Raw genomic sequence first — 17755 nt, 5'->3', positions numbered from 1 at the left:
GAGAGCATCTTAAGTATGAATGGTTCTTCTTTCTGTACCTCTCATACTCTTCTATACTTTACACTAAAATAAAATCTGCATGGAACATAGGCTCTCATGGTACATATATTAAGTTTTCACTAGAAAACAAAATATTATAATTAGAAATACACGTCTACATCAATACTAGACGACATTCATCACGAGCTAGACAGTAGGAAAGAAGTCATCATCATGTCCATTTGGCAAGAAAAGACATGCATCCTGCGCCTAGAAGAAGTGAAATATGTGCACCCAACTGAAGTCTAACGTTGCTTTGCATCCTCGGGTTCATGAAATCTGCTGCTAATAGATCAACGAGGGCCATGTAAATCAGTATCCCAGATGAAGCAGAATTGAAGATCCCCTCAACTATAAGAGCTTTCGGGCTATTCTCCTTGTAAACGCTTGAAATTCCAATGCCAACACCGATTCCTATTGGAGTCGTGAGGGAGAAAAATAGCATCATAATTGTCGTAGTCAAAGACTTGAACTCCGCCTAGTCATGATCCAACCGAAACATCGTTAGTCATATCAAACAAATCCCAAGAAAAAATTAGAGGCAAATTGAGATGGTTCCAACGCATTCGAGGAACTAAACAAAAGCTGGTGGGGACTGGGAATAACATTCTTGTTAGCACAGGAATAAATACAAAAACACAATGACAGCTGTGTATGGCCACAGATGAATAAGATAACAACATTATGACAACATGTTTTTTAAGTTCTTGATTCCGGGACTGTACATTATATCTACATAGCTGTAGTACCTGGGAGATGCAGCCACCAAGTCCCATCCCCTCAAAGAACTGATGGAAAGACAGAGCTGCCAGCAATGGCTTTATTGTATCGACGCTCTCAGAAGCCCCTAGTGAAATCCCAATTATTACCGAGTGAACCACAATTCCCAGCTCCAAAACCTTCAAAAGAAAAACCAATCAAGAATTGGGGGGAGAAAGAGGTTGTTTCTATTCATACAGGCACGAATGATGACTCCTTAATTATAGGTTAGTGAATCTTGTGTACTTGTGATATTATGCGCTGTCGGACGAGATCCGATAAGTTCATCTCATTCGATGGAGCGGCAGCTCCATGAGCATGGCCATGTGTGGCATGGGTATGTATGTGGACATGGCCAGCATGCTCATCATCACCAGCCTCTTCGTCTACATTCACCTGCTTAGACTTGCTGAAGTGCATGTTCTTGTAGAAGCTGGTGGCGACTGTATCCACCATCAGCGTCGCAATGGCGGCCATCATCCCTACAAAACCAGCAAAGGGGAACTTCCCCCACGGGTTCTCGCCCAGGCAAGGAGATGTCAAGGTCCTGAATGCATCAGGGAGGATGTGAATGAATCCGGTGGCTAGTATCACACCGGCAGCGAAGGCCTTGATCATGAAGAAAATGTCGTTTTCAGGACGGAATACATGGAATCTCCGGCCGAGAAGTGGGAGGCTGACGCCGATGCCACCAGCCCCAAGAACTGAAGCAATAGCGGCTAGTTTGAACTTGAGGGCCTCGCTCTTGTTGTGCTGCTCGGTTTGATCATCTTGGCAGGTGCAGTCGCCGGACACCGTCGCCGGGACTAAAAACAGGATGAGGGTTGATAACAGTATGATCTTATGAGAGGAATTAGGAAGATTTTCAGTGATCATGGTGGAAGAAGAAAACACAAGATGAAGAAGAAACAAAAGTAAAGCTTCTGAATTTCAGAGGTGGGAAGATGTCTCTTTTGTAGTAGAAAAAGTACGCCTAGAATGCTTGCTATGCCGAATCTTTGGGTGGCCAATTAAGTAGAGTATATATATGGATGGTCAACAAAAATCGAGCTAGCAAAATTAGGACACTGTTCATAAGAATTTCCGGACAGGGCTAGCCTTGGTGGAGGAGTGAGGTGTGTAAACACTTGGTGTGTGACGACGAAAAATTCTGCACTAGTTAGGTGAAAACATTTGATGAGCACATCATGTGTATAAACTAGTTCATGATCCATCTTGTTGTTTCCAATAATAAATCAAAGCAAATTGGATTTCTTATTTCAGTTGTTATTCCATCTTTTATTTCGTTTTACATGTGTACAACACCTGTATAAATATTTTACTTAAATAAAATTAATAAAGTAATTTTTACATAAAACAAAATAAAAGATGCAACAGAATTTACAATAAAAAAAATCCACTCCGAAAATAAATAGTGTTAAGAATGCAGCGGTATTATTAGGGTAGTTTAGTAAGAAAAAACTTGTTTGACCTACAGTAATAAGTCAATTGATGGTAAATATTAATTTTTTCATTCATTTTTTTTTCCCAACAAGTTTAGTGAATTTTGACTGATGAAAACGAAAGCAAACCGCATAAATATTAAATATAATTACATACATGACATTCCAAAAGAAGCAAATGTAATTGTCCCATATAATAACTATTGAGACCAAGTCAAATCCGAGTAGGAGTAAAAGAGCTAGTAAAAAATTATTAAACGGCAGAAAATGAGAAAAAAGTTGGGGCAAAGCAACCTGTAGTTAGCGGTGGGTGGAAATGAAGACAAAATGTTGTCATGCAAATCCACAACAGAAGCGTTTCAGACGTCGATTTCGTCCACCTAAACTCTCTATCGCTCATATTCGCCTCAGGATGTCGTTATTATGTCTCTTTTCCTTTGCCTATGCTGCAACTGCGAACAAATAAAGCTTTCGTCCTTTACTGTTATTGCCATTTCCTTTTTCCTTTTATAATAAAAACAATACGTTCATCATTGTGTTTCTGCCTTTCCTAATTTCTTGTCTTTCTTCTGCCCCCATCCCCATAATATTATAAAATATACGTAACTAAACTAATCGGGCAGAGTCCCCTTTGATGCAAAGTTCATGTGCACTCCTCTTTACTTGCTTTTCCCTTGTCGGGATTTATTACATTTTGTTTATGATTCATGTGGGCGATTATGTCTATATGTTTGATACAGTTCAAGAATTTATAAGATCAGCATAAGACTATTTTTGAGCTATTTCCTCTTTTTGTACACCTCAATGTCTAATTGTTGATCATTAATCATAAATAATTGTTTCTTTAACCTAACAAGTGCTCTTTACCAAAGAATTAGATTAGAAATAAGTAGTATATTTTGGTAAATTACATTAACATCTTCGTTTTTAATTCTTACAATCATCTTATGATATTTATAAAATTATAAGTACATTCAATTAGGGTGTAGTTGTAATTATAAGTTCACCCTTTATTTAGTGGCGAAAATTTACGCAAATGTTCCTGAGGTGCATCACACTAACATTCTCTTAGGGGGTATACTTGCAAGTTTATAAATGACATGAAGTGTTTGTGTAATTACGTCTAACCTCAGTGGTTGTTGATGTAATTTACCCTAATATTTTGTGAAGAAAAAAGTAATACAATGAAGTAATCATCCCTCGTATAAGGGATAATTACATGTACACTCCATGTATCTATTTACACAAATTATCCAAAATATTTTGCATAATTACAGAAATCATCCATAACAGCCAAAAGACATAAGTAGTTTGTGTAATGATATTGATGTGTTAGAGGGTGTATGTGTATGTGTAATTTTTTTAAAAATAAGAATAATTTATATAATAATATTAATATTTTTAATGAGTGTATATATAATTTTTTAATAAATTGTGTTAATAGACCGTATGTTCGAGGTGTAAATGAATTATCCCTAAAATAATAACTCGGTAGGAAAAGGCCCAAAAAGTCTGTAGCCCAAATTCATTGCTTGGGCCAAGCCCGAATTTTACATAAACGAAGTAGCTTGATACAACCGGAGCCCAATAATATTACAATATCAAACAACCCAACTCCAAGCCCGATCGGTTTAGTCTACGCAACTGAACTGAGAAATCTTCATCATGATGCCCCTTTCCGTGAACAGTGATAGTAAATATTTTCTTATTAGATCTCGGATCCACCTCTCGGCATTTTGAAAGCGTTTATCTCGTTTCTGTTAATATTTGCTTGCAAGTGCAATTTGGAGTGAAGATATGGATTCGTCTACATTGCTTTACAATAGGCTCAAGGTTTCAGAATCTTCCTCAAATTCTTTCTGAATTTTGAAAATTTTGGCTGATTGTTCTGTTTCTTATGAAAATTTTCACAAACTAACATGTTTGTTAAAATCTGAGAAACAGACTGCGGAGCCATTTTTCTTGCTGGCAGGCCCAAATGTGATTGAATCGGAGGAGCATATTCTCCACATGGCTAAGCAAATTAAAGCCATCAGTTCTAAGTATTGCAATTTCGCAGACTAGTGTTTTATGTCATTTTATTTGCGTTTTGGCATTTATTGACTGAAATTTATTACTTGTGCTACTTCTAGACTTGGATTGCCCTTGGTTTTTAAGTCAAGCTTCGACAAAGCTAACCGAACATCTTCTAAGTCCTTCCGCGGCCCTGGCTTGGCTGAAGGTTTGAAGGTAATTTCTGGTGGTACTGTAATCGAGGAAGCTATAATTCGTTCTTATAGGTATGGACTGTTAGCCTCAGTTGTTAGGTTTTAGTAATGTTTCAGGTTAGCTCTCCGTTGTGTGTTTGGATATACTTTGTCAGGGATGATATTATTGCTTAGGATCTCATCTTGAGAGTTTAGATAATGTATATGTTTATAATTTTCTAAGTAATGACACTGTAATGCCGAGAATTCTCATTTGGTTGGCATTGTGCTTCTCTTTGTAGATCCTTGAGAGGGTGAAAACAACATATGACCTTCCAGTAATTACTGATGTGCATGAGACAGTACAGGTATAAATCAGCAATGGAAATTTGAAATCATTTCACCTGGTTAGAATATTCACTTTGTCACAGTTGCAATATATGTATGTATCGGTATGTGTGTGTGTGTGTGCGTGTGTATATTCTTTGTGCAATTAATGCATCTACATTTGGAAGAATGTATAACAGTACTCAAGAATAATCTCGCAATTCTGCTAGAGAAATGATATGACCCTATGGAGTCAATTCATGGAGTTTCTTATTTAAGTGGAAAGATGAGAATTTTTTTTAAACATTTTTGGCGCTCCTTTTGATGTAGTTCCAGTTATATGATGGTTGTATGTTATATAACTATTTTTGTTCTTTTCTTGTGTTCATTTCCATTCAACCTACTTCCAGGTAAAGTTATAATTCTGATGACAGTAAGTAAGTGTTTTCACAGAGCACGGCTACTCCTGATTTTAAAAAATTGATTTTTGCAGTGTGAAGCTGTTGGTAGGGTGGCGGATATAATTCAGATTCCTGCTTTCTTGTGCCGACAGGTTGGACAAATAGAGAATCAACTCTTACTGACAAAATGTTGCTTGCTAGGCCATAATTTTGGTTTAGAAATTTGTCTGAGCCCACCCTTTTATTTATTGTCAAGAATTACGCCAGAAGGTTATATGAATCATTTCATATGCTCTTGGAATGACAGACAGATCTGCTTGTGGCAGCTGCAAAGACTGGAAGAATTATCAACATCAAGAAAGGCCAATTTTGTGCTCCTTCGGTGAGTACTTGTGTCTTTCGTTTTCTCAACATAGTTCTTGTTTTCTCTTCTGTCGCAGATTACTGCAAGTTGACATGCCTGTGACATCATTTGCCTATACAATGGTCAATTGGTTTTGTAGGTCATGGTAAATTCTGCTGAAAAGATTAGGATGGCTGGAAATGAAAATGTCATGGTTTGTGAGAGAGGCACAATGTTTGGCTATAGTAAGTTCTACTTCTTTTCATCCCAAAAAGTATATAATACTTTGTAGATGTGAAATAGAAGGAACACTTATTTGAATTATTATTTGATTAAGTCATTTGCCGCTAGCCTTGTCCCAAAATAAAGGAATATCATACTTATGCCCATGAGAATGGGTGCTCCCGTAGTACTTGGATAACCAACTATTTCCCATACTTGAGATCAAAGATATCCACTGATTTGTATAAACAATTTCTAAAGTTCCAGGGACAGAGATTGCTTGAGTGTTTCTTGAAATTGATCCAAGACCGATTCTACTACACTAATATTAACATACTCTTGGAGTGCTAGAGCATAATTTTTTTCACCTGTTGGTATGCTACGCAGATGATTTGATTGTTGATCCACGAAACTTGGAGTGGCTGAGGGAGGCCAATTGTCCTGTTGTAAGATTGTTGGTGCATCCTGTGTTTTGCATCAATGACAATACATCACATTATTGGCGCATCCAGACCACATAATTGCTCAAACATGTTTCATGTTGTGCATCTGCTTCTTTTTATTTTCTATTTCCTGAAAACCTAGTTTCCTAAATTGGATACCATCTTTCAGGTTGCTGATATAACACACTCACTTCAACAACCTGCAGGGAGAAAGGTATCTATAACTCTATGATTCATGTGTTCGAATAGGCATACTCCATTAGGTATGAATAAATCTTATAGATCCTTGAAGAGTGGTTATTCCAGCTCTTACTGTCAGTAATTATAATGGCCTTACTCTCTCCTGTTGAATAACTGCAAAGTTGGTAAGGTAGGTCCAACAAGACCGTTCTCTGATGATTCAGTTGTTCAGATTTTTCACAAGACGGCTGATATAGTCATATTAGCTATTTAGAAACTATAGAAGTTGAGGGACTTGGTTACACAATTCTCTTTCTCAAGCGAGCTGAGGCCTTTCCTTTTCCCAAGTAACTTTTCTTTTCCTCTTTAAAGTTGTATATTAATGTGGATGATTCCTAATTACTTGAACAGCTGGAAGGAGGTGGTGTTGCCAGTGGAGGTCTCCGCGAACTGATACCTTGCATTGCCCGGACAGCAGTTGCTGTTGGTGTGGATGGAATCTTTATGGAGGTACGGCATGGATGTTGTCTAGTGAATAAAGTAGTCTGTTTCTTGTTCTCTTCATTTTATCACTATGTATGGCTTGCAGTTCATACATAACTGATAACTTGAATGATGACTTTGTTATAACCTCTGCTGAGTTTGCTGTCATGATTGTGTGCTACCTAGGTGCATGATGATCCACTAAATGCTCCAGTCGATGGTCCAACACAATGGGTAAGTTTATTGTTAGCTGGAAGAGTTAGATGGGCTTTCTGAATTGAGATTCTCTTTACAGAAAAAGCATCTTTAGGTACAGTAAGTTGTCTTAGTGACTTCCCGTTTCATTTCTATCATGCAGCCTCTACGTCATTTGGAGGAATTGCTGGAAGAGCTCATGGCAATTGCTGTAAGTCAATCTATGTGCACCTTGTACAAATGGTTAGAGGCTCATTGAATGTACATTGATGAGGTCCAAAGCAGAAGAAGAGCATAGTAGAGGCAGAACAATATGCATGATAAGATGAAAACATTTAACTATCTTGAGGCACATGAATAAAAAGATAAAACAGGTGATAGTGAGGTGTAACATGAGGTACTATAGAGGAATATAACACTTCAACTTTCACTTCAATCTGAGTCAACCTTTTCTGGTCATATAAAGTGTCACGGTATTATATGGTTGAAGATGCCTGTTAATGTCAGTGCCATATAAACTGCAGGCACAGTGCTTGTATGCTATTCGTTTAGTGGACTAGTAAATGGTATCAATTTTTTCAGTCAAACATGTCGACTCATTACATGATGCTGCGTAATCCCTTTAGACAGGTTTTTGTTTTCATCATATCAAGGTATAAAGTCAAACTCTTACTCTCATAGTGGTGCATGCTTAGCAGTTGGTAAGAGATAACTGGTATGGGGGTAGCTAAAGTTGGCTGTGATATGTGCTTGGTTTTTCACCTCTTTTCTTTCATTGGACCTAATGGTTATGGCGCTCTTTTGGTACTTTGACATACTCCTATTGATGGTTTTAGCTGCAGAAGACACCATTATCATTTTTCTACATTTTAGATGTGAAATGAAGCTATTTACTGGAATACTTTTTCAGTATACTAGAATCAAGTACAATATATGAGTTCATAGAAATGCAAATCAAACTACTGATACCAACCTACAAAATCATCTATATGCAAGTTAAGGTGCATCAAATGTTTTCCAGATTATCATGCCATTAGTTATTCAACTGTTCCCAAGCTCCTTTTTGTCTACTGAAGATGAAGACTTTTCTTCCTTCGATTTATGTATTTTTCTTTGTAGCGGGTTAGCAAGGGGAAGAAGCAGTTCCAAATTGATCTCACTCCATTCCGTCCATGAGAAAAGAACATCAATTGTAGGTAATATTCTGAACAAAGTGGTTTATTTTTCTTATAGTTAGAGCTTGTGTGCTTGTTTGCATGCACCAAATATGGACAAACTTTTTAAATAGCATTATAGACCATATGTTTTTCATGGTGACATTCTGCTATGCTTCAACTTCAATATTATCAACCAGGGAACATTCTCTTCTGAGGTTCTAGGAAATTTGGTTTCTAAATTTTACTTACTATATGTGATGCCTATTACTATAAATTATGTGGTAATGGAATTTGGACCTAATCAATTTTCTTGGTAATCATGCGAATTTAATACCTGACACTTGTAATATTTCTGTGAATTTGTTTACTGTAGATCTGGCCACTCCTTACAACGGCCGGAGAGCACCAGGTTCCACTGCATGTTTCTGCTTTCACGGCCAGGACCAGGCACAATCAGTAAACAATTATGCCAAATATTATTGATTTCATGATTTGTATCAGCAACGCTGCTTGTAAACTAGTCAATTTAGAAACTCTGTTCTCCTTTCTCTAGGTTTGATACACTACCATTATCTAAGCAAGTCTCAATTGAAGTTATGACTTCTAATCTCCCATGTTAGTGGAAATACTGCTGTTATTTTGAACATATAAGAATTATGACTAGTTTATGTGTCCGGTTATCTAGGGTACAAAAGGATTGTTGTTGCACTGAGAAAACGCTTCTCGCACCTTTAACTTCCTATAGCAACACAACAGCGATTTTCGTTTATTCCTTCACTCTTGAGTATCAAATAGCTTTTTTCAAGCTATGTACATTTTACATTTTTAAAAGAACAAACGATGGTATTTGCTTGTTGTCGGGGATTTTGGTACTATACATTCAAGACTATTTGTCAAATATATCCGTATCTATTTACTGCCCCTCGAACACTTTCTAGTGTACAATTTGATATTATTTTTATTATTTTAAATGAAACTTAAACTTGACTGTGAATATTTTATTTTTCAATTAGGTATAACAATGATGTGTATTTGAAAGTATTAATAAGGTCTATCAAATTTTTATGTCAAAAAACCCGGAAAATTACTTAGACTTAACTAGGACATTTGTCTCTTTACTATTTCTGTTGTATTTTTTTTTTCATGGGTAAATTATAACAACCTCACCCGAGATTTAGTATAATTATGAATATACTCTCGTTGTTTGACTTCCTGATTTTAACGACAGTTTAACAATTAGTTTAATCCGTTAGTATCTATTAAGTTTCAATCCATTTTTTATGATGAAATGATCAAAAAGCTCTTATGGATTAATAACTATATATATATATTTTTTAATTTTTTAATCATTTTTTTGGAATAATGGACAATTTTTATATTTTTTCAAATTATTTGGTCCACCGTATTCATTTCTTTATAATTTTTTAAAGAAAATAAAATACAATAAGGGTAAAATTGATAATTTTATACCTCAATCCAAATATTATAAAATTTTATCATAAATTAAAAGAATTTTTATAATTTTTTAAATAATAAGAGAATATTAATTATGTCAAGTCACAAGGGTTGATATAATTTACCCTTTTTTTTTCGTTAAATTATTATAGTCTTGTTTACTTTCTTCACAAAAGAAAAAATATCGAAAGCTAGCGCGTGTAAACGTTAAATAAGGAAACAAGGGCATTCTCGTAAATACAGATCTCCATTCAAACCGTGAGAGGGCGGGCGGTCCTTCTCGCCTACTCTTGCTACTACATTCAACGGTAAAAATCCTCTTACATATACAACACAACGATCCCAACTTTCCTCTTTTCTTTCTCTGAGTTACTCCTACTATCAGAATCACTTTTTCAACGCTGTTTACACTCTCTCTTGAGTACTAGAATGGCTTTTTCTTGTTAAGATCACATGTACCCATCGTAATCCTGACCGAGGGGGAAAGAATTGTTCATCGACTATTATTACAAAGGGAATTTGGTCCAAGAAAGATATGGTTGCTGTTAAGGTACAACCCATGGAAACCCTAATGTTGTCCGGGGCTCCTGTATTTCCAGCCTCCTTTTTCATCGTTTTTCTAGTGTATTTGATTTTCTTGACAATGTCGGTCTACCGAGAACCCTAATATTAGTTTCCTGGCGTGTCTACTCTTTTTGGTCTTTCTTTTCCCATTAGTTCCGGTTTTCTTAATAGTGTGTTTTGGTCTGTTTTCTATATGTTGAGCAATTTTCTTGACACAACTCAGGGGAGATTGAATCCGCTGAAAGGAGTGACTCAAGACCAGAAAATGAGTAACAGAGGTAATTTCTGTAATCAGGATTTAAACTGGTTTCTTCCCCAGTTCCCGTTTTATTGGCTTTACTTCTAAGTTCTAATTGTATATTCATTTCGAAGTAGGCCAAGCGAAGAATTTAAAGATTTATGCGGAAGTTGACAAAGTTAAAAAGCGTGATACTCTCACTAATGGCACCAAGTAAGTGTTGAACAGTTTGCTCTAGACATCTTTTTGGTCATCATCAAGTTTCTTGTTCTCATTCAGAAAAGGACAAACAGAAAAGAGAAGAAATTAAGTTTCGTTCTGGGGTTTGATTAGTCACTGTTTTCTTTATAGGTTCTTTCATTTTCTTTTATTGTCTAATATTTTCTTTTTTGCAGTTAATAGCATGTAAAACATTTCGAAAACCAAGACTTCTTTTGATTACTACTGCTTTTACTTCAAATATGATACCGGCTATGTTGTTCAAGTTTTTTTATGATACCTGAACAACAAGTGATGTTTGTTCTTCTTTCTCCTTGTTCAAATAAACCTATCTCTTTTCTGTATTTCTTTTAATAAATTACAGGGGAAAATTTGTTCCACGTGACAGCAGTATTTGCGAGCTCAATGTCAATTATTCAGAGGTTAGCATATCCTTAGCTTTTGTACGGTTATTTCAGCTCACTTGTCAAAAATATGAGCTTCCATTTTCTCATGATTGATGATTTGTCCTGCTTTTTGCTTTCTCCTTTTTCTAGAGTGGCATCAAGAATTCGGAGAATTGCAAAAACAAGCCACGTAAATCTGGTAAGTGCAACTGCTCTACATGATTTACCGAAAGAAGCTGCATTTGGTAGTTTGAGAACCTTATCTCTGAAAAGTTAGAGCCTGTTGCAGTGAATTCAAATGTTGGAAGAAAAGTTTTGGCTGATATTGGCAATATCACGGGCAGCCTTTCAAAAACCGAACAAGGAAAGAGCACTAGGTCTACGTAAGTGATTTTGAAACTCCCAACACCTGGAAAAGACTTCTTAAGTAGTCAGTTCTTCATTCTCGTTGTGGGTTGGAGGAATATTTAGTGGAAGTCTTTGAAAATCCTGCATGTGGCATTTAACGGTTTCCTCTCTCAAATGGAGAAGTAATTAAGAAAAGAAAAAGATGAAGATAGTAGAGAAGTTTAAGAACTACATTATCTGCTATTGTTCTAACGCATCACGTTACTGTAGGAAGGGCAAAAGTGAGACGATGTGCTATCCACAAAGGTATATATGTTGATGAATGTGAATTATATTAATGTTAGAAACTTCTGTTGTTCTAATGCATCACCTTATTGCAGGAAAGGCAAAAGTGAGATGATGTATCCAGAAAGGTAAGTGTTAATGAAATTTGAAATGTGACTTTTTTAAGACTAACAAGGCACAATATATCTTTCAAAGTGTTGTATTTGAAACCCACTCTGCTTCTGAAGTTTTGTTAGGTATTAGTGAGTCTGTTCCCTGTGTTTTCCTTTAGTTGTTCGTGTGCGTCTTAGTTTTCATTTTCTTCGTGATGGTGGTATTTTGTCACAGAAATACAGAGGATCTGGGCAACATGGATGCAAAATCATCAGACGAACCTTCAAGGGTATGCAAATGAATGCTGATTGCGAGTTTGTCACCTTTAGTTAGTAGTGTGATTTCAGCTTCCCTTGGTCTCTTTAACTACCGAGTACAAGAGTATCTTTGCTGCATTATTTTTCTGTTGAGAAATTTCAAGTTTGGGAGCATTTGATATTGTAAATTCCGCACTTCCGCTCCATTTATTCATTTGTATAATAAATCTTGGCACAAATTTGTGAGACAAACCTTCAGGGGTCTGCAAATGAATACTGATCACATCTTTGTGACCTTCATTTAGTAGTGCTATCTCAGCTTCTCCTGTTTCTTTAATCCAGTTAATACAGTACTAATTTTGTTGCAATATGCCCCACTAAGAACTTCCAAAATTAGGAGAATCTTGTAATGCAAAGTTTTTATGCTTTCAACTTTACTTTCCACTTTCTCCATTTAGCATGTTGTATAATGAAGCAGGTAGACAAGATCATGCCAGTCCGTGCCAATATTTTACTTCCTCTGTCTTTATACTTTTTTAAGAAAACCAAGCTCTGAGACCGCCAATGAAACAGGTTAATCAAAGATTAGACCCAATTAAAGCAACAGATGACAAACAAACTATAAAAAAGCGTAAGTTTTGGGTTTTCTCTGTTACTACAATAAATAAATGATGATATATGAGCTTTCTCTTCCTAATGTAATATTATGGCTGGATGGCAGCTCCTAAAAAAACTATTGCAGCCACCTCTGATGAGTCGAGGACCAAATTTAGAGGCCGTAGTTCTGCAACTTCAATTGGCAGGTATTCTCCAGAGTTAAATTGTTTATAAACCAGAAATCTAATGCTGGTTCACTATTTTTTGGAATGAATACTCCTATTTATGTTTTTTGAGGAAAACCTATTCTTTTCTTTTGTTTCCAGGAAATCGATTAGAGATCCTCTTCATCTGCCAAGGTTTCAGGATTGCATTTCATGTTTCTGTTGATTTGTTAAGTTTAAATGATGTGCAGTGCCATTGATATGTCTGTCTGTTTTTTATGGTGGCTTGAAGGAAATCTTTACCAGTGCTAAAGCAGGTCAGCCAAATAGAAACAAATGGCACAACAAAGGTTTTAATGATGTTTCATCTAATATTATAATCTTAGAATCTTCTCTATATGTTGTAAAGTTGACATAGTTCTGCATTTACTACAGGAAAATTCTGATAAGTCCGATCATTTAAGGGGAAAACATGGCTTCCATGGTGAGTTTCTCTATTAAGGGATAATTTTCAAAAATAAATTACATTGAGAAATATTCTTGAAGATGATGCTACTAACCTTTGTTGCTCTCAGTGAAACCCAGTGTCCGGAGTAGTATCATACCAAAACCAAGCAATTTGAGCAGCCGTCCTTGGGGAAATAGAGTTAGTGATGGTTTTGTGGTGATGTAAGTCATATAGTAAGTTGTCTGAAATAGTTAGTGGTTAATGACTGTCGTTAGGAGACATAAAAATGAGTATGTCATTCACATGCTCATCATTGAATAAAACATAAATTTTCTGGCTGTGATTCGACTACATCTATTGATTGGACAAAGTTAATTGGTCCCCAACTAAACACTCAAGTATGCAATATGTCAAAATTCTCTTAGTAAAAGATGTTCGACTTTTCTCTTTTTACTGCCAACAAGTATCTATATTCCCTACAGCCTGGAAATGTCGCGTCCTTTCCAACCCTAATGAAATATTGGCATTGCTTATACCTTCATGTTTAGCTTCTGGGAAAAAATTATTGAGCCGAAATTTTATAAAGCAATTGTATACCATGAGCCAGAGTTTTGTGATTACATAAATTATTCACCTTCATGTTTAGCTTCTGAGAAAAGAATATTGAGTCAAAATTCTATAAAGCAACTGTATTCCATGAGGCAGAGTTTTGTGATTTGCATAGATTATCGTAACCGCATATGACATCACGGTTAAATGAAGTATAGTGCATGATTAGTTGTATAGTTTCATGTGCTCATCATATTGCATATCATCATCAGGTCATCAAGAGCTCAAACCAAGGTGGATGCTGGAGTATCATCAAGGAAATCTGTGAAAGTAAGTGAAACGCTTTGTCCTTTTTCTTCATTTGCACTGTTATGGCATTCAATACTACTTTGTGATATAGTTGCTTGATTCATCTGGCATGTTTTAATCCTTCTCACAATCCATTTGAATCTTGCATTTCTTTTCTTTACGTTGGTCATTTAACGGATTTACCTGCACATGTAAGTTTCATGAACAAAAGCTTCAAACAATTGCTAGATGTGCTTCATAAAATGAGCTATATATGTAATTTACATTACGGAATTTAGCATGGTTTAAGATCTTTTTCAGGTTTATATTCAACTTTGTGCATGTAATGATGCATTGCTTACTTTGCCTGTAAAAAGTGAAGTTCAAGATTGCATAACTGGCAAGGGTTTTGTTGCTATACTGGATTCTCAAACCAAAGTCCTGTGAACAGGATGTGAATCTTCTGCCAACTAGTATGTCATAAATTAGGCTGGAAATGGAGTAAAATTTTGAAGCATTTGCTTTTAGTATCATCATTTTATGGCCTCATGTGACTACTTATTTCTAAATAAGATAACCATCTGGAATTAGAAATAAAGATGTATATATGAAGGATGACAGCCAGACACGTGCACAGTTTTTCCGTTATCCACTTCTTCGGATGTTACTGCTGCTTGCTAAAAGTAGCTGTCTTTTCCCATGTGATAAGATAATTACTAGGCAAAGTTTACTTATTTCTACTCTTAATACTAGTGGAATGCAATAATGACCAATTACTGGAGATGTATTCTGTTTTTTCTCCTTGTAGCTTATATACTAGAGAATAATGAAAACATGTAACTCGGTAATCTCTGTTTTGAAATTCACATGATCAATCTACTTGTATTTTTGTATAAAATTGAAATGCTAAAAGCTATTTATAGTTGAAAGTAAGTAGTTATTTTCTATCTTAAGATTAGAAGTTATTGCCATCAACTATCCTTTGCACACTGGTTGTAACACTGAAAGTTAAGCAGATTTGTCACTCTATTGTCATACTAAGCAATTCTGTCATTCATGTCCAGCCAACTGTGAAAACTACAGTTACAGCTCTTAACACTCAGAGAACTTCAAGATCAACCCAAACGCTTGCTACGAAGAAATTGAGGTCCAAACCTTCTGATTTAATCAAGAGAAAGCAGGACAAGGATTCTGCAGCCAAAAATATTCCTTCTGTTGTATCACATGAGGAACCTGCTCAAGAGGAGGATATTTCTGGTGGTGCTAGCAACATTATATCAGACATTATGGGAAGGAGAAAATCTGATCGTAGGAATTCATATACTTGTTCACTAATGTCCAGATCAAAGGTATTAAGCACCTAATTCCCCCTTTACAATTCGCTTCTCATCCGAGATGCTAATCACTGATTATTTTGCAGTTGCTGAAGGAATGTGGTAAAGTTGCATCTCATGAAAATTTGCCAGACATTTATGATGATCGTAACCATCTTGAAGTTAGTGATTACGTTGATGATATATACCAGTACTATTGGGTTTTGGAGGTTAGTTATTTCCTACTGTGTCCTCATCTCAACTTGTGAGAATATTACTTTCTGTGAATTTGTTTACTTCACATTTTTCATTTTTTCTCCTGTTTTGGTAATTTGTAATTCTATCAAGTTGATACTTTACCTTCTCTGATATCCTATTGCAGGGACAGAATCCTCTATTGAAGAACTACATGGATATTCAGAGAGAAATTACACCACAAATGCGTGGCATATTAATCAATTGGCTTATTGAGGTTCATTTACTCTTAGCATGTGTTTACCTTCTCTTTCACTGGCATCAGTTGCTGATTCCTATTTTCTACAACCATTGCGGTAACAGGTTCATCTAAAATTTGAGTTGATGGAAGAAACTCTCTTCCTCACTATGACACTCTTGGATCGCTACTTGGCTCTCGAGAGCATCAAGAAGAATGAAATGCAGTTAGTTGGGCTTACTGCCCTCCTCTTGGCATCGAAATATGAAGACTTTTGGCATCCCAGGGTAAAGATTCCATGCATGCAAATATTGCATAGTATACAATAATCAGTCTAGTATATATCTGTAACTCAATGGTTGGCATTAACTGCACTTTCTAAACTGCGCACGCTTTCGATGAATATATTTCTGCTCACTTAATTTGTTGGCATTAACCACAGGTTGCCGACTTAATAAGCATCTCAGCAGAGTCGTACACTAGGAATGAAATGCTTAAAATGGTGGGTGTCGCCCTCTTCAGTCTTCTTTATTTTCATCTTTGTGGAAAGATTGATTTTAAAACGATCAACCCACCTGATACTGTATGGAGAAGTTCTGGTGCTTGACTAAGTGACATTCTTTCAATTTCAGGAAAAGACTATATTAAAGAAATTGAAGTTCCGTCTTAATGAGCCAACTCCCTATGTCTTCATGCTCAGGTTTCTCAAGGCTGCTCAATCAGACATGAAGGTGTTGATTTTTCTGCGAATCATACCCCCATAAACTGAAAACCTGAGTCATAAGATCATCAGTAATCTCTGTTTTTTAACCCATTAATCTGATGCCTTCTCAAAATATAATTCATCCATGTGACCCTGCGCTTTCCAGAGTTAAATGAGATTAATCTTCTTTCATATCAATAACTGATTCTCATTTCTGCATTATTTTCCAGTTTGAACACCTTGCTTTTTACCTCATTGAGCTATGCTTAGTTGAGTATGAAGCTCTGAACTACAAGCCCTCAATGCTATGTGCGTCAGCTATCTATGTTGCTCGATGTACGATGCACATGACACCGCCATGGACTCCACTCCTAGCAAAACATGCACGCTATGAAGAATCTCAAATCAGGTTTTTTTTTTGTTAAATGTCATTTATCATGGATTCTCTGATTTACATAGATTTAGTTATATAGTATTTAAATTCCTGCAGGAGTTGTGCGGAGATGATTCTGAAGTTCCACAGAGCTGCCAAAACAACTCTACTGAAAGTCACTTTCGAGAAATATATGAAGCTTGATTACAGCAGGGTTGCAGCTATAAAGCCCTTGGACAGGCTTCCTGCATGATATACCTAGCTGCTCTTGGTAGTTAGTGTTTCATCCATCATGAAATCTATCAACAAAAATGTTCAAGAATTTAGAAGTTGTGAGTTTCTCTGATTTTTGTCTATGTTTACTTTCTTAAACTCACTACGAAGACCCTCTTAATTTTCAAGAAGTTCTTGCCTGTTTGTTACATCATAAAGCTACCATGTCTGTGTATTTTTCATCTCTACTGAAAGTTCACTCAGTTTCTGCTGTTGATTTTGCAGGTATCTGCATGTAGCCTAAGAGTGTCTATGTACGGTTACGCTGTTGTCTGGAGATTCGACATTGTGTGGATTTCAATTGAGAAATCTGTATCAAAGAGATCAAACGAAAAACTGATGAGTATTAATTTGGCTGAGTATCTTTCTGTTCTCTCTTCACTAAAGAGGTTTTTTGACTATATATATATATATATATATATATTTTTTTTTTTTAAAAAAAATGAACTCATACATTTTATGAAATATTTTTATTTACTTTGAAGGATGGTTAAATTTTAATTTAGAGATAAACTCTTTAAGTATTTGGATAAAATAAGATGAATTTTATAAAATATTATTAATGACAGTCTTGTAATTTATGAAATTTGTT

General features: G+C 35.8%; 3 protein-coding genes across 6 annotated transcripts; 2 read left to right on the top strand and 1 right to left on the bottom strand.

Moving 5' to 3' along the window:
• Positions 1 to 76: 76 nt before the first annotated feature.
• On the bottom strand, positions 77 to 2038 carry LOC105175109 (zinc transporter 1). Its single transcript, XM_011097449.3, has 3 exons — positions 1045 to 2038; positions 789 to 938; positions 77 to 517 (listed from the first exon to the last, which is right to left on the bottom strand). Exons 1-3 carry the CDS (start codon positions 1672 to 1674, stop codon positions 212 to 214), a joined length of 1086 nt encoding a protein of 361 aa, XP_011095751.2. The 5' UTR covers positions 1675 to 2038; the 3' UTR covers positions 77 to 211.
• Positions 2039 to 3881: 1843 nt separating this feature from the next.
• On the top strand, positions 3882 to 8857 carry LOC105175108 (2-dehydro-3-deoxyphosphooctonate aldolase). Of its 2 annotated transcripts, none has more exons than XM_020698168.2 (14): positions 3882 to 4073; positions 4185 to 4282; positions 4373 to 4469; positions 4729 to 4794; positions 5247 to 5306; positions 5462 to 5536; positions 5658 to 5742; positions 6107 to 6165; positions 6332 to 6376; positions 6754 to 6852; positions 7012 to 7059; positions 7184 to 7231; positions 8140 to 8212; positions 8551 to 8857. In XM_020698168.2, the coding sequence occupies exons 1-13, from the start codon at positions 4038 to 4040 to the stop codon at positions 8194 to 8196; spliced, it is 873 nt and encodes a 290-aa protein (XP_020553827.1). In that variant the 5' UTR covers positions 3882 to 4037; the 3' UTR covers positions 8197 to 8212; positions 8551 to 8857. The 2 variants fall into 2 exon arrangements, with proteins under 2 accessions (XP_020553827.1, XP_011095750.1); XM_011097448.3 differs by having other exon boundaries at positions 3883 to 4073; positions 8140 to 8216.
• Positions 8858 to 9894: 1037 nt separating this feature from the next.
• On the top strand, positions 9895 to 17536 carry CYCB3;1 (cyclin b3;1). Of its 3 annotated transcripts, none has more exons than XM_020698252.2 (25): positions 9895 to 10182; positions 10420 to 10474; positions 10569 to 10647; positions 11018 to 11075; positions 11190 to 11238; positions 11329 to 11422; positions 11658 to 11693; positions 11768 to 11800; positions 12000 to 12054; positions 12596 to 12653; positions 12744 to 12825; positions 12946 to 12978; positions 13076 to 13100; positions 13219 to 13267; positions 13359 to 13452; positions 14053 to 14110; positions 15133 to 15417; positions 15489 to 15611; positions 15764 to 15853; positions 15940 to 16101; positions 16257 to 16316; positions 16447 to 16545; positions 16748 to 16926; positions 17008 to 17222; positions 17389 to 17536. In XM_020698252.2, exons 1-24 carry the CDS (start codon positions 10168 to 10170, stop codon positions 17141 to 17143), a joined length of 2007 nt encoding a protein of 668 aa, XP_020553911.2. In that variant the 5' UTR covers positions 9895 to 10167; the 3' UTR covers positions 17144 to 17222; positions 17389 to 17536. The 3 variants fall into 3 exon arrangements, with proteins under 3 accessions (XP_020553911.2, XP_011095745.2, XP_011095746.2); XM_011097443.3 differs by having other exon boundaries at positions 9897 to 10182; positions 13076 to 13133; XM_011097444.3 differs by having other exon boundaries at positions 9898 to 10182; positions 10572 to 10647; positions 13076 to 13133.
• The last annotated feature ends 219 nt before the right edge of the window (positions 17537 to 17755 follow it).

The sequence above is a fragment of the Sesamum indicum genome, linkage group LG12 (genome assembly GCF_026168435.1).
Source record: "Sesamum indicum cultivar Baizhima isolate 11 linkage group LG12, ASM2616843v1, whole genome shotgun sequence".
Classification (NCBI taxonomy): Eukaryota; Viridiplantae; Streptophyta; class Magnoliopsida; order Lamiales; family Pedaliaceae; genus Sesamum; species Sesamum indicum.
This window is presented reverse-complemented; position numbering and strand designations above follow the sequence as displayed.

What these genes read in the sequence shown, in the direction of transcription:
- LOC105175109 (XM_011097449.3), bottom strand. Translation starts at nt 1,674, where the DNA reads ATGATCACTGAAAATCTTCCTAATTCCTCTCATAAGATCATACTGTTA. An exon ending in GACAGCGCATAATATCACAA is followed by an intron (nt 939 to 1,044) that starts GTACACAAGATT and finishes TTTCTTTTGAAG; the next exon opens with GTTTTGGAGCTGGGAATTGT. An exon ending in TTGGTGGCTGCATCTCCCAG is followed by an intron (nt 518 to 788) that starts GTACTACAGCTA and finishes GATCATGACTAG; the next exon opens with GCGGAGTTCAAGTCTTTGAC.
- LOC105175108 (XM_020698168.2), top strand. Translation starts at nt 4,038, where the DNA reads ATGGATTCGTCTACATTGCTTTACAATAGGCTCAAG. An exon ending in ATTAAAGCCATCAGTTCTAA is followed by an intron (nt 4,283 to 4,372) that starts GTATTGCAATTT and finishes TGCTACTTCTAG; the next exon opens with ACTTGGATTGCCCTTGGTTT. An exon ending in AGGCACAATGTTTGGCTATA is followed by an intron (nt 5,743 to 6,106) that starts GTAAGTTCTACT and finishes TATGCTACGCAG; the next exon opens with ATGATTTGATTGTTGATCCA.